An 11,383-nucleotide genomic window follows, 5' to 3' on the forward strand; every position below is an offset into this window, starting at 1 on the left:
GGAGACTTGAACTTTTTTTTTTTTACAGGGGCCAGTTTCGAATTGCAGACACCTGTAAGTGCTGATATTAATAGATAGTTTAATATAAATGGAAAAGAAAATGGAAGAGAAATCCTCCAGGTCAGCACCTGGAGGATGACCGTTTCCGCTGGAAAGGGCCATCACATTTCAGCGGATCGTGTGTGCAGATAAAAAAACAACCACGTTTTAAACACAAGCTTAAATCAGACTGACAGAAGTGAAGATTATGTGATTCTCCCATGGTGCGGGGCCGGTAAACCGTGCACATACAAGGCCGAACTCACGTACGTACTGTACCTGCACAAATTGCATTGTTAGGCAACCGCTTGTGGTGTATATGATGTCAGACTAAAGCTATATATGTGGTTAGTCTGATGTGGTCACTCCCATCCACAGTATAAATTCCAGCGACGGAACATATCTATCTGTTATTTTGCCTAAACTTAGAGCGGCGTTTTGGAGAGACGGATCCAGACAAAGCAGAGCCGGGATTACAGGAGAGAAAATGGCGACTGCCGTGAGACAGGAGCTTTCTCAGCTAATGAATTCAACCGGATCACACAAAGACCAAGCCACAAAGTACCAACAGGTCTTGGAGAAGGCTATCCGGTTAAAAGATGCAGATCAACTGGAGGCTTTGAAGGCGTTTGTTGAAGCAATGGTCCATGACAACGTGAGCCTAGTCATTTCCAGACAACAGCTCACTGACTTTTCCAATTATCTCACCAAGATGCCAGACGACACAGCCAAGGCTTTATACCATTTCACCTTGCTCAGCATTCAGCGTAGGGTGATTTCTTTTGAGGAGCAAGTCACCTCAATCAGACAGCATTTAGCGGAGATCTATCAGAAGGAGGAGGACTGGAGGAATGCCGCGCAGATCTTGGTCGGCATTCCCCTGGAGACGGGACAAAAGCAGTACAACGTCGACTACAAGTTGGAAACGTACCTGAAGATTGCCAAACTCTACTTGGCGGATGACGATCCTGTCCAGGCTGAAACCTACATCAACAGAGCCTCCTTGCTTCAGAATGAGTCGTCTGATGAAAAGATGCAGATAGAATATAAGATTTGCTACGCCAGGGTCCTAGACTACAGAAGGAAGTTCATTGAAGCTGCACAAAGGTACAACGACATCTCTTATAAATCCATCGTCGACGAGAGTGAACGTCTAGAGGCCCTCAAGCTTGCCCTGAACTGCACCATACTGGCCTCCGCGGGCCAACAGCGCTCCCGCATGTTGGCCACTCTGTACAAGGACGAGCGCTGTCAGCAGTTGGCGGCCTATGGCATCTTGGAGAAAATGTTCCTGGATCGCATCATCAAGGGCGACCAGCTGCAGGAGTTTGCTGCCATGCTGATGCCTCATCAGATGGCCACCATTCCGGATGGTTCCAGCATCCTCGACAGAGCGGTCATAATGCACAACCTCCTGTCTGCCAGTAAGCTCTACAACAACATTACGTTCGAAGAGCTCGGAGCGTTGTTGGAAATCCCTCCCGCCAAAGCGGAAAGGATCGCCTCCCAGATGATCACCGAGGGACGCATGAACGGCTTCATCGACCAGATTGACGGCATCGTCCACTTTGAGACCCGCGAGCCACTTCCCACCTGGGACAAGCACATCCAATCGCTTTGTTTCCAAGTCAACAACCTCCAGGAGAAGATCCAACAGGCTGCTCCAGAATGGGCGACACGGTTCATAAAATCCCAAAAGGAAAAGACCATCAAATGAATCCTGAGCAACTTAAAACATTCACCTCAACAGTGGCTCCCAAATGTTTTCAACACAAGATGTCTCTGCAGGACCCAAACTTACAAAAATATATATTATTAATTAAATGCTTCAGCCCTATTTTTAAAAGAAGTTCACTATGGGTCACATCGCAATGCCCTTTGTTGGGAATTTGGATTCAGATGAGTAATACTGCCCTGAACTTCTCCCAGCTTTGTGTGTTTGTGTACCACATTTGAGATGATTTGATGTACAGTATGACGATAAGAGCGCCTCAAGTGTGATTTTTCAACCCCTTTTTTTTTTTGCACCTGGACTACATTTTCTACTGAGTCATTCTTGTTTATTATCGTACTGTAAGGTGCGCATTGCTTTGATAAGGATTGAGTCATCCTCCAGGAAGAGAAATCAGCAGACACAACGTTCATCTTGTGCCAGTATGGGAAACAAGAGGCCACCTAGACTCCATCAAGGAGAGGCAGGCCATCGGGCCACCAAAGGCTAATTCAAGTTAACGAGAGTACAAGTTCTAGGAGGAGAGACGAGTCAGAGAAAAGGGTCACTGGCAGCTTTAGCTATAATAAAATGGTATCTGATAATGGCATGGCTTCTATATGTACATCTTGTACATGTGGTTCATCTATCAGTACTATATGATATCAGTTCATTCCATATTTGGGCAATGTTTCACTTCTATAACTATTAACTATACTAGTACTGGCATACTAAGCGAGCCTTCAGAGTGACGTCACGCCGTCGATTAGAACGTCCGGTGTAAAATGTACGTTTTAAAGTTAAAAAATAAATAAAAGTTTGAATAAAGCTTCTAGCGAAGGTATGAGCTGTTAAAGCAAGGAGAACACAGTATAGGTTCTAATATCTGCTAGACTATATATAAATACTATATGTACGAGTAAGACGCGCAAACGCGGGAAGCGAACGCAGCTCGTACATTTTTGGGTTTTGGACGTATAGCTGCTTTGGGGACTCCTTATATGGTGCCCCCTTTGTGCCCATATATGGAGCTGAGTGGACCTGGCCCCTTTTGTGCCCATATATGGAGCTGAGTGATTGCTGATGCAACACACTCCATATTTGGATAGCGGGACAGACAGACAGACACACAGACAGGCAGACATGATCTGCTAGGTCTCATAGTAAGTGCTCACTGCGTTCGCAATAAATACACTACATACATTTTGGGTAAATTCAAAAGAAACAAGTCATCCATGATGTCAGTTATATGACATGGTGTAAGTTACTTGGAGACCAGTGGTATAGAGCAGGGGTTCTCAATTATTTTGGGGGTCCCCAAATTATATACCGTATATAAAAAAAAAGAAAAAAGAGACATGGCCAAAAAAGCATTTCCGAGGGTTCCCACACCGGCATACTCTGTTGCAAGTCAGGAACATAATGCCCATTTGGAAAGCATATTCCCTCCGGTTATGCAATACCCGTTTTACTCCTTGTATACCCGTTTGTCTGTGTCCCCTTTATGCCCATTTATGGTTCTCCCTGTATAATGACGCAGGAGGTAGAGCAGCCACTTACCATGTCCCTGTCTGTGGTCATACATACAGTATGGAGGTCTGTGTCAACCATGCCAAAATATGGAGTCCAGTCATATTGATGACATATAGTACATTATAGTACATTTATGGATACTAGACCGGTGCCCGACTGTAGAGCACAGAGTCGGTAATGATGGAAGTTGGAGATCCATGCCCCACCCGGCTATGCAATACCCGTTGTACCCATGTCAGAGTACCCGCTCCACCCATTTGTCTGTGTCCCTTTTATGCCCATATATGGAGATTTCTGTATATCTCTCTCTGTGTCCTTTTATTTCTATATATATGGAGTTCTGTGTCAGGCTGCAGGCATGCCCAAATATGGAGTGTTGTGATGTCAGAACAGGCCAGCTCCATATATGGAGCCTGGGCAGAAAGAAGCCTTTTGTGTCGGTTCTGGACAACCGTGCGTCCGACCGACTCAACACCGGGCACTGCACTCCCTGTGGGGGGGGGTGGAATGTGTCGAATTTGAAGTCGGAACCAATGCCTCCACTTCTCTGACACGAGTCCCCCAGGGATCTGTGTCCTGAGCCTGTTATTAAATACCACACGATGAAATAAAAAATAGAGCGTATGCGCGTGACATCATCATCCTATACCTGGAAGTTATGCGGGAACGCCTACAGAGTGTCAAAAAACTACTTTCTGGCCGTGACAGCCCATACATCCAAACAGAAAAGTCCTATTTGATTGCATTAAATGACTTTAAACAACATTAAATTCACTTTATGCATATGATATGATATGATATGATATGATATGATATAGTACTTTATTGTCAGTTTGCACTGAAATTTGTCTTGCGGCCCAGCGGCCTTGTATGCAACACATTTGACACAAAAACAGAAATAGAAATACACACACACACACACACACACACACACACACACACACACACACACACACACACACACACACACACACACACACACACACACACACACACACACACACACACACACACACACACACACACACACACACAAACTAAATGTAATCACATCCATTTTGATCAATATTGGGTATTTCTTCATTGAAGCCTATATACTGTATTTATTATTACTTCTCTTTTGTTTATTATATCAACATTTTGCCGTTTATATTTCTACGAGTTAGTGACAAACACATACAATCTTGATTCCCGATGACATCAGCGATGAATAATAATCATGAATCCTAATTGAATTAACCTGTGTGATTCCCATAGCTCTCAGTCTTACTCCACACAAACATGATTCTGATTATAGAGACAGTATGCACGGCTAACATGTATCTGAAAACATTGCAGGTGAGAAATATGTAAATGCCTCTTCCTCGCAAGACCGTGTAGTATCCCATACATAGGCCATGGGGAAGACTACGCAACTCCTTGCAACACAACAGTTTCAAGGTCAACCTGCACCCATGCGAACTTCTTGCAACTGCCATTGGTATAATGGTTGCATGGTGTGTCATTGGTGTAGTTTGGGGATCACAAACTGTACACTCTTTCAGATATAATAGACACCGTGCCCAGTATCCACTCATTATTCTAACAACCAATAACCATAATGGTGTTGAAAGGTGTTATAACTAGGGCATATACTAAACACAAAAATGATTGTATAGCTTCCTGATAAAAACACGTGTATGAACTATAAACATGCTGTTAAAGTAAGTTTAGTTGGTTTTGTTACATTATGTACAACACACAACCTTTACCCAAATTATTAAATTGCTGCTTTCCGTCTGCACAAATTGGCATTACTGGGCAACAGTTTGTGTTGTGTGCAACACCAGACATGACCCTATTTAGGGTGAGGGAGCGAAAAATCAAGTGAGCTAAAACTCTAAGAAGCTACAACTCTAGAGAACATCTAGAGTGTGACAGCCTGATAGATCATCTCTCTTAGATCTAGAAAGTGATAGCCCAAGAACGAGAGATTAAGGGGATCAAGACAACAATAAAGAGCGATTAAGAAGATCAAGATAACGATAAAGTGTCATTGCCAAAAGCGAGAAAGGAAGAGGTAGACAGGCAAGCTGGAGTAGTTCTTTATAACAAAAACACTGTGCTGTTCACAGAAGAACACTGCTACGACCCAACCACAAGACCACACAGTCAAGAAGGTTGCAGTCAGAGCAAGTATTTCCCTCCTGAAAAAGGACTTAATTCTAACTCTCCCAAAGCCATGCCTAGCTCAGCCAAAGGACGCAGCTCAAGAAGGAGCATTCGTACTCCTTCTGCGGCTTCATGTGTGCTACACAATGACCTAGAGGCTGCAGGTACCCGTGGATTGAAGCGAAGCTTGGCCTCTGAACGCAATAGCACCCCTGCTAAGAAGTCTAGATTACTCCCACCTCTTCCGCCACCTCACAGGAATACTGTTGGGCGCAAGAAGGGCCAGTCTAGGAAGTCCAAAAATAGAACACGGGCGGCACAGCTGCCTGCAACTTTAGGTCGAGGCCGGAGCAAGAAACGCAAACAGAAATGGAAACAGAAACGCAAACGAGCAGACCACACAGTCTTGAGAAAATTGCGATCAGCGCAGGTAAATCATAAAGCAAATTCCCAGTGCAGAAGCAAAAGACCTACATTTAAGGCTCCCAAAGCCATGCCCAGCTCCACCTCTGGCCAGTCCAGAAGGCACAGCTTAAGAATACGTGGTCTTAGCTCTTCTGTGGCTTCACAAAATAATTCAGGGGTTGCAGGGACATCAGAGCAAGAACGCCCAGGCCACCAGTCAACACGCAAAAGTACCCGAGGGCTGAAGCGAAGCTTTGTTCCTGAACACGCTAGTACCTATAGCCCAGCCCAATCACTCCTACCACCCTGCGTAAACACCATTGAGACCAAGAAGGGCCTGGCTAAGTCTAGGAAGAGATTCCGGGTATCAGAGCTGTCCACATCTTCAAGTCGAGGCCAGAGTAATAGGAGCAGTGCCTCCCAGCCCACCCTTTCACTTTCACAGTCCCTCCCCAAACATACAGAGGACGGCATTGAAAAACCCACCAAGCTGGCTTCTGAATCCGCTGCCTCGGCCAAAGCTGCGTGTAGCTCAGCGTCGGGACTCGGTACAAAGTACGCCTACTCTTCAGCCTCTTCACGTTCCTCGTCCTGTTCCTCCGTAGACACCAATGGCACCGTCCCACAGGGCACCCAGGAGGTCAAGCAGGGCGACAACCTGAACAAAGCATGTCATCCTAGTTCAGCCTCCAGCCCCCAGGAGCTGCTGCGAGCTCTGCAGGCCACAGGTGATGAGACCCAGCAACTCCAGGCTGTCATTGAAATATGCCAGCTGCTGGTGATGGGCAACGAGGACTCACTGGGCGGATTCCCTGTCAAGAGCGTGGTACCTGAACTGATCAAATTGTTACTAATGGAGCATAACTTTGATGTTATGAACCACGCCTCTCGAGCTCTCACATACATGATGGAGTCACTGCCTCGGTCCTCTGCTGTGGTAGTCACTGCCATTCCCGTCTTTCTGAAGAAGCTGCAGGTAATCCAGTTCATTGACGTAGCAGAGCAGGCACTAACTGCCTTGGAAATGTTGTCAAGGCAACATAGTAAAGCCATCCTGCAGGCTGGTGGCCTTGCAGACTGCTTGTTGTACCTAGACTTCTTCAGCATCAACGCTCAGAGGAATGCCCTGGCCATTGCAGCCAACTGCTGCCAGAGTATCACCCCGGATGAGTTCCCCTTTGTCATTGACTCTCTGCCACTGTTGACACAGAAACTCACACACCAGGATAAGAAATCCATTGAAAGCATTTGTCTCTGTTTTGCCCTACTGGTAGACAACATTCAGCATAAGGAGAACCTGCTGCAGCAGGTAGCCTCACACGACCTGCTTACCAACATTCAGCAGCTGCTGGTGGTGTCCCCACCTGTGCTCAGCTCAGAAATGTTCATCAACGTTGTGCGCATGTTGTCCCTCATGTGCTCCACTCGCCCCTGCCTGGCTGTGCAGCTCATGAAACAGAACATAGGGGAGAACCTGCACTTTCTCCTGTGTGGTGCACCAAATAGTATCTGCCAGGGGCAGATTGACCTGGTCCCCCGGAGACCTCAGGAGCTCTATCAACTCATCTCCCTCACCTGTGAGCTGATGCCCTCGCTGCCCAGAGAGGGCATCTTTGCAGTAGATGTCATGCTGGAAAAGGCCAGTGCCCAGACCACAGAAGGAGCCATCTGGGAGTGGAGGGACGACCGGGGGCTGTGGCACCAGTATAACTGCATTGACAGCCGCTTACTCGAGACAGCCCACCAGAATGGGGAGGATGAGATCAGCTTGTCTACCATGGGCCGTGTCTACATCATTGACATCAACTCTATGCAGCAGGTCAATGAGGACACGGGCACGGCACGTGGCATCCAGAGGAAACCCATCTCTCTCGTCAACCCCGACACAGGAGGTCATCAGGAAGTACAGCGGGAAGACGCACGGGCCCAGCTGATGAAGGAGAATCCTGAGCCCACAAAGCACTTCATCAAGGCCTTGTTTGGGGTCCTATATGAGGTCTACAGCTCCTCAGCTGGCCCCGCAGTCAGACACAAGTGCATTAGAGCCATCCTCAGGATTATCCACTTTGCTGACACAGAGATGCTGAAGGATGTGCTGAGGAGCCATGCCGTGTCGGGTCACATTGCTTCAATGCTCTCCAGCTCGGACCTGAAGATTGTGGTCGGCTCTTTGCAGATAGCGGAGATACTCTTGCAGAAGCTGCCCGATGTTGCCAGCGTCTATTTCATAAGAGAAGGCGTAATGCACCAGGTGAAGAACCTGGCAGAGTCTGAGACCTTCCTGCTCGCCAGTCCACCCAAGTCCTCCTGCACCAGTGGCAATGCCAGACTGTGCACGGACACTATTAGCACTGCGTCCACTACAGCTGCTACTAACGTCACTTCTGACCCGAGTTCCCCCAGCTCCCAGCACATTAAGGATGTTCCGGTGGTAGTGAGTGGCCCGGCAAAGGCAACTCCCAAGGACACAAACTCAAATAACAGGGATAGGATGAAGACCTGGATCAAAGAGCAAGCCAGTAATTGTGTAAAGGGCTACTTCAACTCTGAGAACATGGACCCCAGCAACCCTGCATTGAATATACTCCAGAGACTCTGCACAGCCACAAAGAAGCTGAACCTTCAGGTGGACGGTGGTGTAGAGTGTCTGGTGGAGATCTGCAGTATTGTTTCAGAGTCTGATGTGTCATCATTTGAGATCCAACATAGCGGGTTGGTCAAACAGTTGCTGCTCTATCTGACCTCCAACAGCAACAGTGATGTGATCAGCCGTGATGTGCGCCTTAAGAGATTCCTGCATGTCTTTGGCCGCCCGCAACCAGGAATGGAGCCCCCAGGCCGACTGGAGCCATCGGAAAATGGGCCTCTTCTGTCACTGGTGCATAAATTGAACAATTGCCTGAACCAAATGGAGCAGTTCCCCGTTAAACTGCATGACTTCCCCAGTGGCAATGGTAATGGGAGCAGGGTATCTCAGGCACTGAAGTTCTTCAACACTCATCAATTGAAATGTCAGCTACAGAGACACCCACATTGCACTGATGTAAAGGAAAGGAAAGGTGATCCGGTGAACATTGAACCCTTGTCTTTGGTGCGAGCCACTGGAATATACTTAGTTGTACGAGGTTATGGACAAATCACAGAGGATGAAGGCAGTAATGTCAGTTCAAATGAGGACATAGATGAATCACTGGCAGCCCATTTGCTGGATTCTGGTGATGATGTGCACCACATATTAGAGTTATACATTGGTGACCACCTGCTGCCGTATAACATGACAATGTATCAAGCCATCCAACAGTTTTCTGAGGAGAAGGACGCCACTAGTGAAGTCAATCCCCTCAGACGAGCTGGCATCTGGTCCAAAACACACACCATATGGTATAAACCTGTGACAGAACACAAAGATGGTGTCAAAAAGGTTGTTGGAGAAAGAAGGGGGCGATACAATGCCAAGGAACAGGATGAGCTGTGGCACAATGGCGTGTGTCCCAGTGTATCCAATCCTTTAGAGACATACCTCACTTCGGAGCCGCCAGAGACCATAACCGCTGACGACCCTTCATTAGAAGTCAATATGTTGCTGAGGGTCCTACATGCTATCAGTAGATACTGGTTCTACCTGTATGACAATGCTGTGTGTAAGGAAATCATCCCCACTAGTGAGTTCATAAACAGTAAGCTGACAGCAAAGGCCAACCGTCAGTTACAGGACCCTATGGTCATCCTGACTGGGAACGTCCCCACTTGGCTCAGTGAGCTTGCAAGGACCTGCCCTTTCCTCTTCACTTTCAACATGCGACAAATGCTGTTCTACATAACAGCGTTTGACCGTGACAGAGCCATGCAGCGTCTACTCGACAATAACCCAGAGATCAACCAATCGGACTCCCAGGACAGCACAGTGGCGCCACGTCTTGACCGGAAAAAGACAGCGATAAAGCGTGAGAAGCTGCTACAACAGGCAGAGTCTGTGATGAAGGACTATGGCAGCTCTGGGGCCCTGCTGGAAGTCCAGTATGAGAATGAGGTGGGCACAGGCCTGGGCCCCACTATGGAGTTCTATGCTCTGGTTTCTCAGGAGCTCCAACGGGCTGACCTGGGACTATGGAGGGGTGAAGCAGTCACGCTGGCCAACCGGAAAGGAAGCCAAGAGGGTATGAAGTACATGTTCAGCTCCATGGGACTGTTTGCAGTTCCATGCGGCAGGTCAACCAAGCGAACACACATTGCCAAAATCAAAATGAAGTTCCGTTTCATGGGAAAGCTGATGGCTAAAGCCATTATGGACTTCAGACTACTGGACCTGCCCTTGGGGCTGCCCTTCTACAAGTGGATGTTGAGGAAGGAAACCTCGTTGTCTTCCCACGACCTGGTCCACGTCGACCCTGCCATAGGCAAGTCCATCCAGCACCTGGAGGACATCGTCTGCCAGAAGAAACGGTTGATGCAGGACCAAACACAGACAAGAGAGACCCTGCAGCAGGCCCTGGACAGCCTGAACCTGGATGGCTGCCCGGTGAAAGACCTGGGCTTGGACTTCACCCTACCGGGGTTCCCCAACATTGAACTGAAGAAGAGGGGTACAAACATCCCCGTCACCATCCACAACCTGGAGGAATACCTCAAGTTGGTGGTCTACTGGACACTAAACCAAGGTGTGTCCAGGCAGTTTCAGTCGTTCAGGCAAGGTTTTGAGTCAGTCTTCCCCCTGCGTCACCTTCAGTATTTCTATCCAGAAGAGCTGGACCAGTTGCTATGTGGCTGCATATCAGGGACATGGGACGTCAAGACACTGATCGAGTGCTGTCGACCGGACCACGGCTACACAATCGAGAGCCGCGCGATGCGGTTCCTGTTTGAGGTGCTGAGTAACTTCGACACTGAACAGCAGAGGCTCTTCCTGCAGTTTGTAACGGGAAGTCCCAGACTGCCTGTGGGAGGTTTCTGGAGTCTAAACCCCCCGCTTACCATTGTCAAGAAAACCTATGAGTCCACGGAGAACCCAGACATCTTTCTCCCCTCGGTCATGACCTGCGTCAACTACCTGAAGCTACCCGACTATTCAAGCATAGACATCATGCGCGAGAAATTGTTGATTGCAGCCCGTGAGGGCCAGGAGTCATTCCTCCTTTCCTGATTGCACCATTTCTCCACATTCAAATGACTAGGGTAAACTGACGAAAACACTACTGAAACTTTTTTTTTCCCCTTTTGGGGAGGAATACCTCATGTTGGTGCTAAACCAATGTCAGTCGGTCTCCACACACACACACACCAGTATGCTGGCCGCGTGCGTGCGTGCGTCAGTGCGTGCCCACGCCAAAACACACGGCAAAATTACTCCAACACGCACAAAGACTTTGAATAACAAAATAACTGTTTGCACGGAAAGGACAGTCCACTGTTTCCTTTCCGCATATAGTGTTGTTTTCAGATATTGGTCAATGCAAACACAATATTCTGTTAATGATGTACTAATGCTTAAGTGTGAGCCAACCTGGCCAAAAGAACATTGTGGTATGGCTGCAAATGTAGTATTAA

General features: G+C 47.7%; 2 protein-coding genes across 2 annotated transcripts; both read left to right on the top strand.

Moving 5' to 3' along the window:
- Window positions 1–526: 526 nt before the first annotated feature.
- On the top strand, window positions 527–1,756 carry LOC308311863 (COP9 signalosome complex subunit 4-like; the record flags this gene model as incomplete). Its single annotated transcript, XM_080758636.1, has 1 exon — window positions 527–1,756. The coding sequence occupies one exon, from the start codon at window positions 527–529 to the stop codon at window positions 1,754–1,756; it is 1,230 nt and encodes a 409-aa protein (XP_080614762.1).
- Window positions 1,757–6,560: 4,804 nt separating this feature from the next.
- On the top strand, window positions 6,561–10,979 carry LOC308311875 (E3 ubiquitin-protein ligase TRIP12-like; the record flags this gene model as incomplete). Its single annotated transcript, XM_080758648.1, has 1 exon — window positions 6,561–10,979. Exon 1 carries the CDS (start codon window positions 6,621–6,623, stop codon window positions 10,977–10,979), a length of 4,359 nt encoding a protein of 1,452 aa, XP_080614774.1. The 5' UTR covers window positions 6,561–6,620.
- Between the last annotated feature and the right edge of the window lie 404 nt (window positions 10,980–11,383).

This window comes from Protomyctophum bolini (assembly GCF_963924005.1).
Source record: "Protomyctophum bolini genome assembly, chromosome: 3".
Classification (NCBI taxonomy): domain Eukaryota; kingdom Metazoa; phylum Chordata; class Actinopteri; order Myctophiformes; family Myctophidae; genus Protomyctophum; species Protomyctophum bolini.